The 18,638-nt window shown below is 62.7% G+C and overlaps 2 protein-coding genes across 2 annotated transcripts; one reads left to right on the forward strand and one right to left on the reverse strand.

Annotated features, from left to right (window-relative positions):
• The first annotated feature begins 20 nt into the window (after nucleotides 1–20).
• On the forward strand, nucleotides 21–2,444 carry PRSS57 (serine protease 57). The gene is made up of 5 exons (XM_031507174.3): nucleotides 21–253; nucleotides 339–492; nucleotides 663–807; nucleotides 1,655–1,915; nucleotides 2,002–2,444. Exons 1-5 carry the CDS (start codon nucleotides 184–186, stop codon nucleotides 2,179–2,181), a joined length of 810 nt encoding a protein of 269 aa, XP_031363034.2. The 5' UTR covers nucleotides 21–183; the 3' UTR covers nucleotides 2,182–2,444.
• Nucleotides 2,445–4,107: 1,663 nt separating this feature from the next.
• Nucleotides 4,108–12,273, reverse strand: FSTL3 (follistatin like 3). Its single transcript, XM_021540148.2, has 5 exons — nucleotides 12,116–12,273; nucleotides 10,060–10,245; nucleotides 6,582–6,797; nucleotides 5,347–5,574; nucleotides 4,108–5,256 (listed from the first exon to the last, which is right to left on the reverse strand). The coding sequence occupies exons 1-5, from the start codon at nucleotides 12,171–12,173 to the stop codon at nucleotides 5,204–5,206; spliced, it is 741 nt and encodes a 246-aa protein (XP_021395823.1). The 5' UTR covers nucleotides 12,174–12,273; the 3' UTR covers nucleotides 4,108–5,203.
• Between the last annotated feature and the right edge of the window lie 6,365 nt (nucleotides 12,274–18,638).

Raw genomic sequence — 18,638 nt, forward strand, 5'->3', positions numbered from 1 at the left:
GTTAGTTAAGGTACAAGAGGAGTCAGGGCTGAGAAGCTGCTCTGCTCCTCATCTCCCACTCCGGGGGAAGCAGCAACACCCGGAGGAGGAAGCAGGAGGGAAATACCCTCCCCCATCCCAAGGCTCAGCCCCTGGTGGGATTTAAGCACCAGCGGTGGTGGCAGTGGCCCACTCTGTGCCACCATGGTCACAGCGGGGCTCTTCATCCTCAGCCTGGGAGGCTCCATCCTGCTCCCTGCTCTGGCCTCGGCAGGTAACGAGAGAACTGGGGTGCCAGGGCAGATCCCCAGGGTGGGAGGGAGGAACCCTGGGCTCCAACGATCACCTGCAACCCCCAGGCACCCAGGGGAGCCAGATCATCGGGGGAAAGGCAGCAGCACCCCATTCCCGGCCCTTCATCGCCTCCATCCAGATGGACGGGGAGCACGTCTGCGGGGGCTTCCTGGTGTGGCCCAAGTGGGTGATGACAGCTGCCCACTGCTTCATTCCCAGGTGAGCCTTGTCCCCACGTGGGACACGTGTCCCCTGGACACGGTGTGGCCCCTTCTAACCCGTGCCAAGGGGTTAAGCTGTCCCCTCCCACCTGTGCCCCCCTGGCTATCCCCCCTTCCCCGATGGCCACCAGCCACAGCAGCGCCTTCTGAGCCCCGCCTTGGCCACAGGCGCAGCCCCTCGGTGCGCGTGGTGCTGGGAGCCCAGCGGCTGCAGGAGCCCGAGGAGTCCCAGCAGATCTTCAGCGTGGCCGAGTCCATCGCCCACCCACTCTACAACGCCCGCGCCACGGACAACGACATCCGCCTGCTCCGGGTGAGCCTGCACCGGGCACCCAGCGGCCGGGCAGGGGGGTATCCCGCAGCCCTGGGGTGCCAGAGGGAGGTGGGGTGTCCTATGGCCTGGGGCACTGGGAGGAGGTGGGGTGTCCTATGGCCTGGGGCACTGGGAGGAGGTGGGGTGTCCTATGTCCCCAGTGTACTAGGAGGAGGTGGGGTGCCCCATGGCCCCAGTGCACTGGGAGGAGGTGGGGTGTCCTATGGCCTGGGGCACTGAGAGGAGGTGGGGTGCCCCACAACCCCGGGGCACTGGGAGGAAGGTGGGGTGCCCCATAGCCCCGGGCACAGGGAGGAGGTGGGGTGTCCTATGGCCTGGGGCACTGGGAGGAGGTGGGGCGCCCCACGGCCCCAGGGCATAGGGAGGAAGGTGGGGTGCCCCATAGCCCCGGGCACAGGGAGGAGGTGGGGTGTCCTATGGCCTGGGGCACTGGGAGGAGGTGGGGTGCCCCATAGCCCCGGGCACAGGGAGGAGGTGGGGTGCCCCATAGCCCCGGGCACAGGGAGGAGGTGGGGTGCCCCACGAGGGCCCGAGCCGACACTAGATGTCAGTGCTTCTCCGGAGAAGCAGGACCGCGCCATGGGGTGTGACGGAGGCACCGTGGACACACCGATCCTGGCCGGGTCAGCGGCTCCCGGGGTCTCTACAGCAGGCTGGGAGCAGCGCAGAGGGGCTGACAGGGAGGGGCCCAGCCTCTGCAGAGGGAAGGGCAGGGCTGGGTGGTCAGCAGGGGCGGTGAGCTGGGGTGAGAGGGAGAACCAGGCAGGAGCAGCTGGGGGGCTCTGCTCCATCAGCAAAGCCACCCACGCCCTCGCTGCCCACCCAGCTGAACAGGTCGGCCACGCTGAACAAGTACGTGAAGCGGATCCGCCTGCCCTCTCCGCACATCGACCTGAAGCCCGGCACTGTCTGCTCCGTGATGGGCTGGGGGGACACCTCCAACTTTGGAGACCAGCCCAGCGAGCTGATGGAGACCAACACCACCATCGTCAAGAGGAGCCTCTGCCGGACACTGTGGAGGGGCAAGGTCTCGGCCAACATGCTGTGCGGGGCCAGCCGCAGCACCACGCTGCAGGGAGTCTGTGCCGTGAGTGCGCCCCCGAGCCCCTGCCCTGCACTGTCCTCCCCCTCTGCGAGACCCTCAGATCTCCCTCCCACCCCCTCATTTTGCAGGGTGACTCCGGGGGACCCTTGGTCTTCAAGGACAAGGTTCATGGCATTGTCTCCTTCTCTGGGGAGAGATGTGGGGACCGCCGGTTCCCCGACATCTACACCAAGATCTCCAACTACATTGGCTGGGTGCATCACGTTGTGCGGGGGTTCCGTGGTCAGAAGGGGTGGATGAAGCCCTAGGGTGGCTGGAAGTCCTGGGGACAGGCGGGCTGTGGGAAGAGGGGCTGAGATGTCTCATGGGGGGGGCAGAAGAGGGCCAGAACTTCCTCATCCTCCAGCTCTGGAGGGGCTGGGAGCTGATGCTCAGGGCTCCTTGACCCAGGGCAGGGCAGGAGCTCCTCTCTGCCCATTATGTACCCCCTAAGCTACATCAGAAGTGCCTCCCACATCCTCTCACAGTGGCAACATTGACCTCCCTCAATAAACCCTCAGTCCCCATCCCACTGCTCCCCCTCTGTGTTTTGGTCCCCCTGACTTATCCTGGACATGTGTGGATGGAGCAGGGGATGCAGGAGGGAGGGGAGTGCAGGCCCCACACACCCCAGAGGAGCCAGGATCTGCACCCAGCTGCTGCCACCCCAGAAGCATCCCCAGCTGCCTTCCCGCCGGGGTGTGGCTCCCCATCCCGTCCCAGCCTGTTCCATCCCGTCCCACACCGCACCCGACGTGGCCCCCCAAAGAGGGGAACCACAGACACCCCCCGGGGGCAGGCGGGCTCCCAGCTGCGCTGGGCTGGCGGAGCCCACAGGGATCCGGCCCGCCGGGAGCCTCAGCCGCCTCCCCCGCGCCCGGCCGCCGCTGCCCCGCCGGAGCCGGGTGCCCGCCGCGGCCGGGGACGCGTGCCGAGCCGCTGCTGGGTCTCAGCTGAGACTCGCGTGCCTCTGCCCGGTGTCACCGGGGGCAGACCCAGCCATTCCCCGCTCCTGGCTGTTCGTTTTATCTGCAAATTGCCGGCACAAATTGCCGCGGATGCTGCAGGGCCTTGCGCGGGGTCAGGAGATGCCAGCCGCGGGCGCGGGTGGCCTTGGGGACATCCAGCAGAGGACGGATGCCTGCCGGGCTGCCAGCCTCGAAAGAAGCCCCAAATCCCAGTGGGGTGCTGGCAGTGACAGCGTGGGGCAGAGACCCCCTGGAATGCCGGGACAGCGCTGCCAGCCCGAGGGCATCCGCGCTGGCAGGGAGCCTGGAGAGCCGGCGCCTGTCCCGGCTTGTCCCAGACCACCCAAAAACCGGTGGGAAGGCGGCGCCTGACTCACAGCCGTGTTTTGGAAGCTGAAATCTCCCGCTCATCGCAGGAGCTGCCGTTGCCGCCGCAGCCCGTGCCCGCGGGCTCGGCACCGAGCCACCGGCGGCCGCTCCGGGGACCGAGCCCCGCGGCGGGGCGGGCAGCACCGGCAGCTGCCCTGGGCACGGAGCGCCGGGGCGGCCCTGGAGGAGCCCAGGCCGCACACCACCGCCTGTGGTGGCACTAGAAAGGCATGGGCGGTGTTTTGAGAACCCCTGGACACCCGCCCCCAAAAGCAGGGGGATGCTGCTGAGCTGGGCGAGCAGAGAGGGGCTGTAGCCAAACCCTCCATGCCCACCCTGGGTTGTCTGAGATGTCTTTTCCGACCTAAACGGTTCCACGATTCTCTGTGATGCTCTGCTGGGCTGCTGATGGCTCTGAGGGGATTTGGCCGGGGGTCAGGGGCGGTGCCATGCCGGCCCCCGGCACGGGGGATGCGGCCGAGGGGATCCGGCAGCAGTTCCTGTGGAGCTCAGCACGCCAAGCCGCAGGCTGCTGCCCGGGAAACATCCCACATCGGGACCCAATTACCGGCAGGAATTGTTTTGTGAAATACCAAACCCTCATGGCACGGCCCGAGATTGGGAACAGATTTATCTGCCGAGCGGGTTGCTCTTCCCCCGCTCTCCCCTTCCCTCCCACCGCAAGGAGCAGCCTCGGCTGGGCTGGAAAACCCCAGCACGGAGCTGGAGCAGATGGGATGCAGCTCCTCATGGCTGCGGGGGGCTCCCCACGTCCCCAAACCCTGGTGTGGATGCACAGCCCCAAGGAGAACAACGTTTCTTGCGAGCCCAGAACCCGCCAACAAAACCAGACACGCACCACTGTTTATTCTGGTTTTTAATTGTAATCCAAATCATAACACAGCCGTAAAATGCCCCAACAATATGGAATAGGGAATGTGGATGTTCCCAAAGCGTCTACCTCAGGGGTCAGAACCCAGTCATACAAAAATAGAAAATAAGGTATTTTTATATATAATATATATATGATATTTATATAAAGTCAAGAGCTTTTTGGTGTCAGAGCTGAGCTGGTATTTACACAGGTGACAACGGAAGAAATGAGAGAAGGAGTAAAAATAAATACAGGTGTGGGCAGAGCAGGGGGTGCGGGGCCAGGCTGAGGGGTCCTGGGGGGGACAGGGCCAGCTCCCCCCGCAGCCCGGGCTGTGCCCAAAACTGTTCTGGCAGGCAGGGATTTGGGGGCTGGGGGCAGCTGCCCAAGGCGATGGGCTTTGGGTAGGGGGATGGTTGTGCCCCCCAGCCACGGCTGCCACTGCACCAGCCCTCCAGGCACCGGCCTCGCCTCCAAAGCTGGTACGAGCCTGGTCTGAATGGGCCTGGGAAAACCTAAACTGAAATCCATTTGAACACACACATGCTGAAACTTTAGGAGACAATAACATACATGTATTTTTTTAATATATATATATAAAAATATATATCTATCTCTCTCCAATCTGATGCAGCGTGCACTGCCTTTCCTGCCACTGGCAGCTGGGGCTGAGCCCCTCAGGGAAGGCGAAAGTGCAGATTCCCTCTAGACCTCGAGGTCCTGGCCAGAAACGTCAGCAGAGTACCGAGAATTAATCCAAAAATAAATAGGCCCAGGGCTGCCGGCCAAGGACACGTGGGGGGAGCCACGGACACCCCTCCACATCGCACTGGCAGCAGGGGAGGGCACCGGCCACTCTGCCGGGCACCAGAGCATCCCAGGGCATCGTGGCCTGGCTCATGCCATGAGCCCCCTGCCCTGCTGCCCGGCCGGCAGGATGGGAATCGAGCCCCCTGCGACTGCTAAACATACACAGGGATAAATAAGGATCTTTTTATCTTAATAAATATCAGGTATATGGTTTGTACAATATACACATAATGCCCCTGTCTCCCAGCTCCGGCCCGGCCGAGGGACGATTCACACATAGTTCTCCTCCACGCTGTCCGTCTCCGCGGAGAATTTGGCCGCAGCTGGAAACAGAGGGAAGGGGTTTGGGGGGCGTGAGGGGCGAGCAGGCGCTGGGGGTCGGTGCCCGCTGCCCCCCGCCCCGCCGCGCTCACCTGAGCAGCTCCCGTAGTGGCGCACGCCGATGGAGCGGCCGCGGTGGCAGGTGGCACGCCGCAGGTGGCACGCCGAGGGGTAGGTGACGTTGTTGTTGCCGCAGAGGGCTCGGTCCAGGCTGGTGGGCTCTGGGCAGGGGGCAGTCCGGCACATCACGCAGTGGGCGCTGCCCGTCTGGTCCACCACGCAGGTGTGCGTGCCAGGACACACCACGCTGGAGCAGGACTCTGCAGGGAAGCACAGGCTTGGAGTGACCCCAGGGATGGCCATACCCTTCCCACAGCTGCTTCACCCCAGGCAGGCTTTGAGCATCATCCCAGGGAAACCCAGCCACATCTCTCCTTTTGCTACCGGGGCACAGAGCAGAGCCAGAGGCCGGGGGGTGCTGATCTCCCCATCGGAGCTGTTCCCAAGGGCTGGCAGGGGCCGGCATCCCGAGCACAAGGGAGCTCATGACCTTGAGTCCCCAGGCTCGGCGCTGGCCGGGGCTCTGCCACGCGGGAGGAGCCCGGGCCCAGCTGCAGCAGTGGAGCGCGGGGCTGAGCCCGCTCGGCGCAGCGGGACCCGGCTGGGCCACGGCCGCACGCAGGTGCCTTGGCAAAGGAGCAGCCGCTGCGGCCAGGCTGGCAGCTGCCGTGCTGGCCCCGGCGAGAGGGAAGGGCAGGGTCACCCTGGACCAGAGCCAGCACTGGAACGAGGGCGCACGGGGGTGGAGGGAGCCTGAGCAGCAGGATCAGGCTCTGCACAGGGCCCTGCTGGGGAGGGTGGAGGCTCGTGCACCCCCATCATCCCTCCACCCTCCTCTCTTTCCCTGATGGATTGGAAGATTTGGCATCTGCAGCTCCCAACTCCCATTTCTTGCCCCACGTTTCCCTGCGCGGCCCGGAGCTCGACAGGCAAAGCCTTCCAGAAAGGAGGGCTGGAAAAATAACCATAATCCTTCTGACAGCTCTTGGCAGGGCTGGGTGGATCGCTGCACTCTTTACAAAAGAGGAAAAAAAGGGGCTTGACGTTTGTAAATGACATTCTAGGGACTGTTACCGCTCAGCCTGTGGCAAGGCCAAACCCCATTGCACCAACAAACTGCAATGTCCCCTCAAGGGGCGATGAGACCCATGTCCTGCAGGGCCCTATAGCAGGACAGACCTTCCCTCCTTGTACCACAGGGAATGGGAGCAGGATGGGGACAGGATGGGGATGGGATGCAGTGGGGTAGGAGCACTTCTTCACCTACTTTTGCATTTCCCCTGGTACATCACTTCGAGGTCGGGGTGGTCTCTGCACTTGGCTGTCAGCAGGTCACACTCGTCCCGGTAGGTGTAGCCATCGGAGCCGCAGACCTGCAGCTTGCGGGGCAGGCTGGAGCAGTCGGGGGCACAGGCACACTGGGGACGCCCGTGCTTCATCTTGCAGACCTTGTCGGGGCCGCACACCACCCCCTCGCAGCTCTCTGCGGACACAGGGCACAGCGCTGAGCGGGCTGGCAGCCAGCAGGGACGGCTCCCTCCTGCCCCACAGCGTGACACTGAGTGTGACAGGGTGTCCCCCTCGCTGTCCCACGCGCCCCCCGGGTCACGGCACGCGTGCTGACGCCGAGCTGTCCCAGCAGCATCTGGATCTGCTCAGCTCTGCCGAGGCGCAGGTCGTTGGCTGCGGCTCCGCGCAATCCTCCGGCGCTCGCCCCGGCTCCGCTCAGCACCGGCTCGCTCCTTCCCATCTATTTATTCTTTGGAAGGAGACGTTTCTTTTTCTTGTGCAATGGAAAAATCTATCTCTACGAGGCCTCAGTTCCTCCAGAAGGAGCCGGGCTTCGTGAGCTGTCCGGGCGATGGGGAATGCCGCTCCCAGCAGACAATGCCCGGCCCTGTCTTGCTCCGGACGGGAACAAGAGCGGGAGGCAGCGGCCAGCGCCGCTCCCCAGACAGGCAGAGGCTTTGTCCCCCAGGTCACCTCCCGGCCAGCGCGGGGGCCAGGTTCAGGGGGTTCTGCCAGTGCCCCAGGACCGTGCCCACACTGGCAGGGATGGAGTGGGGCTGCCAGCTCCAAGCAGGGGCCCATCCTGGTGTCCAGGGGCCTGTGGGAATCCAGAGCTTCCCTCTGGCTGCCCTGGGACCCTGGCAGGGGTCAGGAACCCCCCTGGACAGAGCCCCCAGAGACACTGGCTGTGATCTCTGGCCATGGAAAAGAGTTTTCAATCTTACAGGATGAATTACAAGCTCTGAATGTTTGATATAAGTAATAATTAAGTGTGGCATGGGTACAAAAGTAAAATTTTAGGATTCTAGATGAGGGGTCCAAAAGGGACAAGATGGAGGAAATTGGGTGTGCCTTGTCCTTTTTCTCCTTCTTCATGCCCTCCATGTCTCACTGTGGTGTTGGCATTTTTCTGTTGGTTCAGGCTGGGAACACACTGTCCAACGTAGGTGACAGATATTGGCACGTTATTGTAAATCCAGCCAGGAAGTTTCTGGTATTGAATGTTTGTAACATCCCACTGAGGGCAGAGCCCCACACGCTGCCCTGCAGGACAGAGCTGGGCAGGGCAGCAGAACATGTGAGAGATAAACAGAATAAACAACCTTGAAACCAGCACAGACCAATTATGGGTTCTTCTTTGGCAGCGGGGCAGAAAGACAGAGACTTTCTACAATCTCAGAATCATCAATACCTCAGATCCTGACAGGGGCCCAGGCACTGGCAAAGGATCAGCAGCAGGGACTCCTCTTTGGATTCCCCTTTGCCACCTAAAGCACACACATCCCTCACCCCAAAAACGCCCCCACAGCTCCCAGGACACCCAGCAGCACCCAGCAAAAGGAACGCAGGGCAGGACCAAAAGGCTTCCCAAGATGGGGATTCACCCCCAGCAGGAAGGATCCCCGCAGACAGGGTGTGTGCTGGGTGGCACCGAGGGGGATTTCCCTGTGGGAGATGGGCCACCTTAGGAGACATGGAGGAGGAGGAGGAGGGGGAGAAAAAGAAAGAGGAGGATGAAGAGAAGAAGAATGGGAAATTCCCTGTCTGCTTGGACCAGCTGTCCCCGGGGGAAATACCCTGCTGGGAAACACTTTCCTATTTTGCTCCTTGATTTCCATAGCTGGGGCTCGTCCAAGGGAAGAGAAGGCTGCGAATGGGGGACCCCAGGACAGAGTGGGGCAGCTCCATGTCCCAAGGCTGCCAGAACAAACAAGACCCTATCACCCTTCACTCTGAGATGTTGGCAGAAGTGCAGAATCCAATCATCCAGACTATCCCAGCAAGGAATACTTGGAGCAGTTGGAAAATCCGCCCGTGACCCCAGCCCTGCAGCCTGGCTTCCCCCTGCACTGGGTCCTTCGGGGGGACACCGTGTCCCCAGCAGCTGGAGCCAGGAATTTCACCTCCCCCCAGAGACCCATTTGCAGAGCCCCCAGGGGCAGGCCAGCACCATCCCTGGCCGCCCCGGCTGCAGCCCACTTTATCCTGGAGTAACCTCTCCCAGGAGTGGGAGCACAGCTCCTCTCATCCGCCCTCTTCCAAGGCCTCTGGAGCCTGGTGAGGAGCAGCACCAGCTCCATCTGGATGGGACAGGCAGGGGCTGGCGGAGGGTGGGGGGTTGTGGTGCACGTGCTGGCCAGGCTCTCCAGCGCTTTCCTCAAAGCTCCTGCTGCCAGACACCAACAAACCCCAGGAACCACAGCCCCCACCATGGTCTGTGGCCACTGTCAGCCCTCCCCGGGTCCCCCAGACTCCTGGCAGAGATTGGTGAGGTGAGTGGGCTGCCCGTCCCCACTGCACTTTGCCTCCAGCACAGGGGAGCCCTTGGAGAGGGTCCCAGTGCTCCCAGCTCCCTCCAAGCAGGGACGGGGCCGAGGCCAGGATCTCAGTCAGCTTTTGGCTGGCACAGCGTGTAGCCCCAAGCTGCAGCAGGACGGGCCTGAGGAGCTGCCCTTGCAGGCAGCGCTGAGGCGTGCAGGGCGCTGGGGGAAGCGGTGCTGTTAAAAACCTTTCCCCCTTTAAGCAAATAACAACATGACCTTCCAAAGCCCTGCTCCTGCCTCCTGCGGGCAGCAGGTCCTTGAGCGTGTTCTCACACAGCCACGCAAGTGTTGGAGGAGCCGCAGCTCCGGCACACGCCAAAACATCTGGCGGGGCTGGAACTCACAGCTGGAGAGTTTCCACTTCTGGAACTGCCCGTTACATAAAGCCATTTCACACACGCGCTGGGAGGAGCGAGGGGCAACGGAGGGGAAGAAATAGATCTTTTTTCCTAAGAAAAACCTGACGAAGTTTCCTTCTGAGCAGCCGTGGTGAGGGCAGGGGAGGGAGGCCCCAGCGCAGAGGGGTTAACTTGGGAACAGCCAGCTCCAGATCCTCTCCCTGCACTTGGCTGCCCGGCCAAGCCCTGGGTCATGCATCCCTCTCCACTGGGAGAGCAACTAAAATACACTCAAAACGAGAGCAGCTGAGGGACGCAGGCTGTCCCGCCAGCCCTGATCCACAGCAGCATCCATCCAGGAGCTGCAGCAGCAGGAGCACGGGGTCAGCAGTCCCTGGGGTCCCTGTGCTGCCCCAGACCACCAAGGAGAGCCCTGTCTGTTGAGGGGCAGCCCAGCTCTGTGCTGCTGCATCCCCCGCAGCTGCAAACTCTGAGTATTGCCCCCAGGGCTCCACGCATTCCCCGCGGGGAGAGCTCAGCCCCACAGCAGCCCCTCACCCCCCAACCTGCTCACCTTTGCAGGGGTGGCAGGTCACCAGCCCCAGGAAGCCCAGCAGGCTGATCTTGTTGCCTGGGTAGGTGTAATTAGACCAGGCCACGTCCACGTTGCCGTTGGCACAGCATTCCTCCCACGTCACGCCTGTCTTCAGGATCATGGTGCACTTGGCCTCCCTCCCCTGTTGCAGCCAGCAGATTCCACCTGTGGAAGGGGCAGAGGGTGAGGGATCCCTGCTGTGCCAGGACCCCTGTGAAGGGCAGCAAGGTCCTGGCTGTGGCTGGACCACCTTGGGGCAGAGGCACAGGCATCGCTCCAGTGCCTGGGACAAGTTGGGGAACGTAGAGATGCTCTGTGCTGGCTCCTGTGGCACAAGAGCTGTGCCAGAGCAGGCATCCCCAAGGGTTCCTGCCATGGCAACTCCGTGCCCACATGGCCACCCCAGTCTGCTGCCAGCTGTCTCCTGCCACAGGCTCCGAATCCAGCACTTGGAGCACAGGGATGGACCAGTTATCCCAGCACTCCCCGTGATGCTCTGGGAGATGCCCAGCTTGCCAGCCACGATCTGCGCTTGCAGCTTGCCTCTCTGCCCAGTTCCTGCCTGGCCCCACAGAGAGGGTGCCCCAGCCCAGGGCAGCAGCGTGGGGCCAGTGGGTGGCTGCTGTGAGGGCTGGGTCTCCTGGCATGTGCCAGTGGCCCCACAGAGGGATGGAACTGTTCCCTGACATGGGAGTCTGACACCCACAGCCTCTGCAAGGAGCATCTGAGCCAGTGGCTGGAGCACAGGGCACTTGCCCCAGCCTTTGGGTCTGGGCCAGACCCGCGGCACTGATCCCTCTGACTCAAAAGCCTGTTTGTTCCGTGACCCACCAGCGAATCAGTTAGATGATTTTTTTTTTTTTTCTTTTTGTGAGTGATTTCTTTGCAATTTCCGCCTCTGCAAACCAGCCTCTTGTGACGCTTATTTGGGTTCGTGCTCTCATTAGCTGTGCTTGAGGTTTGCTAAACGGCGAAAGATGGAAGGGAGGGATGGGGGCAGGGACGGGTCTTGCGCTGCCAGGCGGGAATCGCTCCCCTCCTTAGCAGGATTCACCCAGCTCCAAAGCGGAGCCCCCCTCCTCCCTAGACCCTCTGTGCCCCCCTCTTTCCCCACGCACACGGTTCTGGTTCGGTCACACGTACGTGGGGCAGCCGCGGATGGAGCAAAGCCTCGGGCTGCGGGAACCAGAGCCCGGGCACCTCGGGCGGCACCGGCCGCTCCAGCACGCGGGTTTATCCTCCGCGCATTTGTCCAATTGCTCTTCCAAGCTCGATTTCCCGTTACAACACCCCGCGGCCCCCACTCCCCACGGAACATTCAGCATCGTGCGAGGGGAAGGTGGAAACCCCCGCGCCGCTGCGGGCAAGGCGACACCGGCGGCACCGCACGGCTCCGAGCGGTGGGAAGGGCTGACAGAGCCCCGTCCGGGCTCTCGGGACGGCCTCTCCCCCCGTCCCGACACCGCCCAGGCACGGCAAAAGCCGCTAGCACCGGTGGCGGAACCGGGAGGGTCCAAGCTCCGAACTCACTCCCCGGTCACGGACCGGCCCCGCTCCCGGCCCGTCCCACCGGGGGCTCGCAGCCCCGAGCCGGCTCTGCCGCCCGCAGCCCGGGAACGGGGATCCCCCGGGACACGCCGGGTGCGGGATGCCGGGGCCGGGCAGCAGCATCGCCGCGATCCGGGACGCGGCTGCGGAGCCGGGCGGGACCCGGGCGGTCGCTCCCGCCTGACGGAGGGACGGCGGCGACCGGGACACCCGAGCCACACCGCCGGGCACCCGGCAGCCGCCGCTCCGCCCGGTAAAGCGGGTTTGCTCCGCCGAGAGCCCGGCATCCGCCCGGCGGGACGGGACAGCGGAGCCCGGGGGTGCCGCTCGGTAACGGCGCCGCGACCCCGGGCCGGGCCGCCCCCGCCCCGAACACCTGCCGGCGGGAGCGGCGTTACCGGCGGCCGGGGCGGAGCGGGCGGGCGGACTGCGGCGGGACCCCGCCGGGAGCGGGACCCCGCCGGGAGCGGGACCCCGCGGCTCTTACCGTGCGCGGCGGCGGGGCTGCAGAGCGCCAGCAGGCAGAGCGCCAGCCGCAGCGGCATGGCCGGGCCGGGCGGGACGGGCCGGGACGGGCCGGGGCGCTCCGGTGACCTGTTGCTGTGAGGCGGCGGCGAGGCCGACGGAGCTATAAAGCGGCGGGGCGGCGTGAATCACCGGGCGGGGCGGCGCGGGGGGGCCGGGGCGGGGGCAGCGCGCTGGAGTCGGGGGGCAGCGAGGGGGATGAGCGCGGCGGGGCGGCGGGAGGCGATGAGGGTCGGATCGTCACCGAGTGGGCGGGGGGGTTGTGTCCGTGCGTCCCCCGGAGAGGGCGGGGATCGGCACCCCGGCACTGAGATGGGTCGGGGGAGGTTTGGGGGTGCCCTCCGTGATCGGGGTGGAGCGGAGCGGTGTCTGGACACGCCCCGAAGCGTGGGGGACCCCAGAGCGCTCCCCTGGCCGACCCTGTGCTGTGCCTTCCCCACCCACCCTCGCATGAACCCGGACCTGCCTCCTCCCCAGGCAGCCCCGGCTGGCAGCAGGGGTACGGTGTGGGCTGTCTCATCTATGGCTCCTTTCATCTCTGCTCCCCAAACACTCCCACGGCTCGGCTGGTACCCAACATCCCTCCCAACACACCGAGGGAAACTGAGGCACCACCCTGAGCCTTGCCAGGCAAGGAGAGGAAGGAGAATTGTGGGGCCATACCCCTGTGGCATGTGCTGCCCCTGCCCTCCCCAGATGTCCCCATCACCACGAGAACTGCTTCATCTGGCTCCTGAACAGTTCCCCTGGGCTGGGGGACTGCAGCTGGGCTTTCAGGGGCTCCCAGCCTTTGTGGGGCTCCTACAGGACAGGGGAGGGCAGCAGAGAACCCAGGGCAAGGCAGCGCAGGTTTGCCCTTGCTCCTTGCTTGGTGCCACCACAAAGAGATCGCCCACACGTCTGCAGGGGGGTCAGGACGCACCAGGGACCGTCACCCCGCTCCTGAGGCAGAGCACTGGGGACACGGGGCTCTCTGCCGCAGCCCAGGCTTTGTCCAGCCCCAAGCTTTGTCCAGCTCCTGGCCACGCAGCTGAGGAACGTTTCACCCCGTGCACTGGCCCCAGCTGAGGTCATGTTTTCGGCAGGGCTGAGCCGGGCTCTGTCGGAGAGGGGCCCTGGCCGCAGAGCCCGCGGGACCTGCAGCACTGCTCCAGCCCAGCAGCAGCCTCCTGGCTCCGAGTGGTGCCAGCACAGCACCAGCACCTTGGTTTGGCATGGGATGGGGCCGGGCACAGCTTTGGTGGGACATGGAGCAGCCTGGGTTCCATGGCAGGGGGAGCGGGTGCAATGCCATGTGCCAGCAGGGACAGAGAGCAGAGTTACCAGCACTGCCACATCTCCATCCCTCCCTCCAGCCCTCCAGCCAGCAGGCAGGATCTCACCAAGGCAGATCTTCTTTTCTTTCTCCACCTACAGCCCTTTGCACCCCCAGAAAAGGGTCGGGAACGGGGAGGGCTGGGTTTACCCCAGGTGGCATCGGTGCCATCCGCAGGTACAGGAGCCCTGGGGCACCTCCTGACAGTGTGAGCTGGGGACAGGAGCCCTGACCGTGGGACAGAGGAGGGTCCTGGGGGAAGGACAGAACCAGCAGCCCCTGGCCACCAGGCTCCCAGTGTGCTGCTGGCCCTGGCCCTGTCCTGGCTTCTGTGACCCAGGCTGGCTCGGCAGCCTCGGAGCAGTTGCCCATGTAAGGGCAGAGGGCTGGGGAGCCAAACTTCCAGGCGGGATGTCCGTGAGCGAGTGGGTGGTGATGCACTCGCTCACTCACATGCTCCAGGATGCGAGAGGAGCTCGCAGAGGCCAGGAAGGGATTTTCCTTGGCTGCGAGTGGGGTTGCACAACCGCAGTCTCTGGCAGGGATGGGGTCAGACCTCGCTCGGAGCAGCAGGCGCTGCTGCATCTGTAAGGGAGCAGCCAGGCTCCTGATATAAAGGCAGGAGGAGCCTGATGGCCAGGAGGGAAGTGAGTCCCTGAGCCAAAGGGTGCTCAAAGTCCTGATGAGGCTGCTCTGCTGCCAGGAAACCCATGCTGGGGGCTCTGCTTGCCACCGTCCTGGCTGAAGCAACTTGTCTGTGATCATACCACAATGCTGGTTCTCAAGCAAAGCTGGCAGCAAAATTCCACTGGCCGGTCCCACGCACAGGGTGATGCTGTCTCCCTGAACCCCACGGACAGCCCAGGGCCGGAGTGAGCCCCAGCAGCACCCACAGAGTGAGTGGGGCGAGGAGCTGGGCTGGGAGCTGTGGGAAAGCAGCCCTGCAGCACCCAAAGGGAGGGAGAGCAGCTCCTGGGCCAGGGCTGGGGGCGGCGAGAGGCGCTGGAGCAGGGACAAAGGAGCCCTTTGGAGCACAGTGAATGGTGGCTTCACATCTGATCTTTCCCTCTGGGCACTGGTGCCACGCTGGGTCAAGGCTGCGGCAGGATTTCAGGACAAGGTTCAGACCCAAACATTCTCCCACCAAACCCCAGCTGCTGCGTGCTGCTGCTGGGCTCCTTTAAGGAGGGAATCTCACCTCTCTCATCAGTGCAGGCTAATTAAACTCTGCTAAACCAATTAGAGCTGCAATTTGCAACAAGACGTTCTATTGAGAAGAAGAGCCCAGGGTCAGGGCAGAGGTTTCATACCGCCGGCGTGGATCTGTGGGCAGGTGTTGGCCGGGGCCCTGGATGTTGCCATTTCCCTGTTGGAGGGAGGTGATCCTGGCCCCATTCCTCTCCTCAGCGCAGCAGGGTGCCTCAGTTTCTCTCGTGCAAGCAGAGATGCTGCCAAACACCGCAGTGGGCAGAGGGGCTGCTGGTGGGGGCTCAGGGACCCTCGGGGACAGGCTCAGCACAGCAGGGCCAGCAGCAGAGCTCAGTGTGCCCCCAGCGAAGGGGGACAGGACCAGATCTCGGTCCCAAACCTTGGAGCACGTGGCGAGTGGCCAGAGCGAGGTGCGAGCCCGGGGCCCGGCCCCGCGGCTGCTGCCGGCAGCGCTGACCCTGGGGCGGGATTTTCTCCCGGATCCTCACGGCTCCAGCCCGGGGAATTGACTCAGCGCTTGTTTGGGGAGAGAGTGTCAGGACGGCACCTTGATGGGCTCACTCCACCCCCAGCGCTGACACGGAGCTTCGCCCCACGCCCCGGGGCGGCAGCGTCACCGCTCCGTGCCTCAGTTTCCCCATCTGCTGAGGAGAGATAATGCTCCTCTGCTTGATCCTGCACTATCTCCCAGGAAGGTTGCAGGGATTAGTTTGCTAATGTTTGCAAGGAGCTTTGAAGATGAAAAGCCGGGAACAAATGCCAAGAAGTGCTGAGCTGGATTCTCCTCGCCAAGTAATCGTTTCATGTTGCTGGGACACTTCCACTTCTGTGGATGAAGGAAGGCAGGGCGGGAGCGCCAGCATTCAGGGAGGGCTGGGAGGCTGACATACATTCCCAAGACCTGCCCCTCCAAATCTGATCACCCATTCTGTTTGATTCCCGATCAAATTCTGATCCTGCTGATGCCCAGACCTCCTCCCTGCTGCTGGCACCAGCATCCCCAGCACCCTGCAGGCCCCAGGACCACAGGAAGCATCACCTGGGGGGCTTCACTCCCTGTCCCCTTCTCAGAAATGTCCTCCAGTGATGTTCCCCCCCTCACACAGCCCCCTGAATATCAGGCTAGCCCAGAGGTCCTAGGCTGTGAGGAGAGGAATATCAGGAGATGGCAAAGATTTTCAAAAGAGGCTCTTACCCCAGATATGTTGGTTCAGCTCTCTTTATTCTGTGATGTCCATGTGGAGAGTGGGGCAAAAAGAGAACAAACAGGAAATGTCAGGGGTCTATACAGACTTTGAACAGGGTGGGCTTCCCTGGCTCTCCACCAACCCTGTCAGGGCAGGAAGGAGGGGTCCAGGGTTATCTGATCAGAGCCACAGGGTCCCGGGGAAGGGGGCACAGAGTGCCCATGAGCTCACTGTAACACTCCAGTGCTTTGGGTGCCCCCAGCAAGAGCCCAACACCTCTTCTTTTTGAATCTTTGGTCTCAGTGCTGCCTGGTGGGAGATGCACTGAGCTCTGTCCATGCTGGGGAAATGCCAGCGCTCAGAGCCAGGAGGTGCAAGCAATGTGAAACGGGGAGTGGGAAGGCTGGGACATGGGAAAGCAGCAAGCAGAGCCAGCAAGGTCATCCCATCCCATCCCATCCCATCCCATCCCATCCCATCCCATCCCATCCCATCCCATCCCATCCCATCCCGTGTCCCTCTCAGCCAGGAGTGGCTCTCTCGTGCCTCCAGTTCCGCCTCTCCCATCCACGTGCGCCCATTTCCAGCCACCTTAGCGAGCTCCTTACGGGGTGATCCCGTTGCCTGCATGGCTGAGCCTGGTGGGATCGGCCTGGTGGTGACACAGGCTCTGTGTGAGTGTGTTTGTGTGTGTTTGTGTGTGTTTTTGTGTGTGTGTTTGTGTGTCTGTGTGTGTTTGGGAGTGTAAACAAGCCGTGAGTCAGTGCCGGCGGCTGTGCGGGCTCCCAGCCGTGGCCAAAGGCAGGAGCAATGTGAGTCTGGAGGGAGCTGGGATGTGGAACATCAGGCAACCATGTGGGGCTGAACTGGAGTTGGAAAAACCTCCCTGGTCATTAAAATCTCCTGGCTCCTTGGTGAGGATGGGGAGAAGCACTGCTGGAGGAAGCAGAGCTGCACCAGGAAGGGCAGCAGCTGCTCCACTGATCTTCGCTCCCGGAGCAAGGTGCTGGTTCTTGGGGTGGGACAGATGGGCTGGTGGCTGCCCTGCTCCCAAACCAGCCATGGGGAGGACCCCATTGGCACTACAATCCCAGCAGCCCAGCCTTGCCAGCCTGGTGGATCCCCAGCCCATGGGCCTCTAAAGAGCGAAGCCACCACAGGTCACATCCTCCCTGGAGCTCACATCTGCCACACAGCCCTTGTCAGCCAAAGAGCCTCATTGCTTGGCCCAGGCTGGCAGTTGTTAGAAAAGCATGTTTTTCACATTAAAATTTCCCCTGAAGAACAATGGTTTAAACCAAGCATAAAAAAAGGAAAGAATCCAAAAAGGAAAAAAAAAAAAGAGAAAGGAAAATTTTTGGTGGAGCCTAAAAGCAATCCCCTGGGACCATGAACTTCCCCTGAGCCTCTCTGCCCTGGCTGCTCCCAGGAGGAAAGTGAACCACTGGGACAGCACAGCTGGGCCAGGGCAGGACCACCAAGATGCCAGCAGCCCTTCTGATGCAGGGATCAGAGCCGTGAGGGCTGGGGGATGCTGCTGGAGGGTGGTCCCCAGCCCCCTCAGCCTGCTGGTGCTGAGCACGGGGCTCAGCCTGTGCCGCTGCTCCCGGGTCACCGTAAGCTGCTGGATCCCTGCCAGATGGGATCCGGACCCGCAGCCCGGAGGTGTGAGGCTCCAGGAGATGAGAGATGAGGTGGGGGATGTAAAATCTCTCGATCTGTCTGAGCAAATTCAAAGGAGACCGATTCAAATCCGCCGTGACACGACTGGCTCGGGGCGGGTAGACAATCCCGGCAGTGTCTGTAAGGAATCTCGCCGCTTTCCTTTGAGTGGCCTCCAATTTATTAATTAAAATAGGCAATTATATATGATGTGGGGTGGAGGGGAGCAGGGAGACCAGCTGCACCAGTTATTCTCACTTGGCAGGAATTGCTCTGGGAGCTGCTCTGGCTGCAGGAGGTGCTTGTGCTTCCCAGGGCTCAAGGCAGAGCCTGGGATGAGCCTGTGCCCGGAGCTGCCCCTGAGCCCCCAACACCTGGGCAGTGAGGGGGTTTCAGCTCCAGCCACCACTTTTTGTGGTGTTTAGGAATACAGGCTCCAGAGGCCAGGAGGAATCCCCTCCACTGCTCAGCTCAGTTGGGATGGAGACTCTGAGCTGCTGGAGGAGCCTCCCACCCTGTCCCATCCCCTCAGACCACTTTTATTTTTGTGTTTAGGAACACAGAGTCCAGAGGCCAGGCCAGGAGGAATCCCCTCCACTGCTCAGCTCAGTTGGGATGGAGACTCTGAGCTGCTGGAGGAGCCTCCCACCCTGTCCCATCCCCTCAGACCACTTTTATTTTTGTGTTTAGGAACACAGGGTCCAGTGGCCAGGAGGAATCCCCTCCACTGCTCAGCAGAGGTGGGATGGTGACTGAGCTGCTGGAGGAGCCTCCCACCCTGTCCCATCCCCTCAGACAATGGGAGCCCCGGGAGATTTTCCGCTGCCCTTCCCAAGCGGGGTGGCCGATTTGGGAGTGGGCTGTGTCGATGACTCCATCCTACCTGGGGAGGTGTCACCTCCTCGTCAGCCCTCTGGGGTGAGGGTGCAGTTTGCCTTTCTGCAGCACCGTGGGAAAATCCTTCCCTGGGTGACTCAAATTTGCTCCTGACCAGACACAGCTTCCTCGGAGGCAGCAGAGGGAAGGGGGACAGGCAAATACAGAACCCCCGATCTTGGGGTGCCCGAGCAGCATCAGAGATGGGGTCTCCATGGGATTCTCATGCCCTTTGT

Source organism: Lonchura striata, chromosome 28, assembly GCF_050655825.1.
Source record: "Lonchura striata isolate lonStrDom1 chromosome 28, ASM5065582v1, whole genome shotgun sequence".
Classification (NCBI taxonomy): Eukaryota; Metazoa; Chordata; class Aves; order Passeriformes; family Estrildidae; genus Lonchura; species Lonchura striata.

Excerpts from the sequence above, each read along its gene's own strand:
- PRSS57 (XM_031507174.3), top strand. The coding sequence starts at position 184 with ATGGTCACAGCGGGGCTCTTCATCCTCAGCCTGGGAGGCTCCATCCTG. Across the intron at positions 254-338 it reads CCCTGCTCTGGCCTCGGCAG|GCACCCAGGGGAGCCAGATC; the intron begins GTAACGAGAGAA and ends TGCAACCCCCAG. Across the intron at positions 808-1,654 it reads ACGACATCCGCCTGCTCCGG|CTGAACAGGTCGGCCACGCT; the intron begins GTGAGCCTGCAC and ends CTGCCCACCCAG.
- FSTL3 (XM_021540148.2), bottom strand. The coding sequence starts at position 12,173 with ATGCCGCTGCGGCTGGCGCTCTGCCTGCTGGCGCTCTGCAGCCCCGCC. Across the intron at positions 10,246-12,115 it reads CAGCCCCGCCGCCGCGCACG|GTGGAATCTGCTGGCTGCAA; the intron begins GTAAGAGCCGCG and ends CCCCTTCCACAG. Across the intron at positions 6,798-10,059 it reads GACCTGCCACCCCTGCAAAG|AGAGCTGCGAGGGGGTGGTG; the intron begins GTGAGCAGGTTG and ends CTGTGTCCGCAG.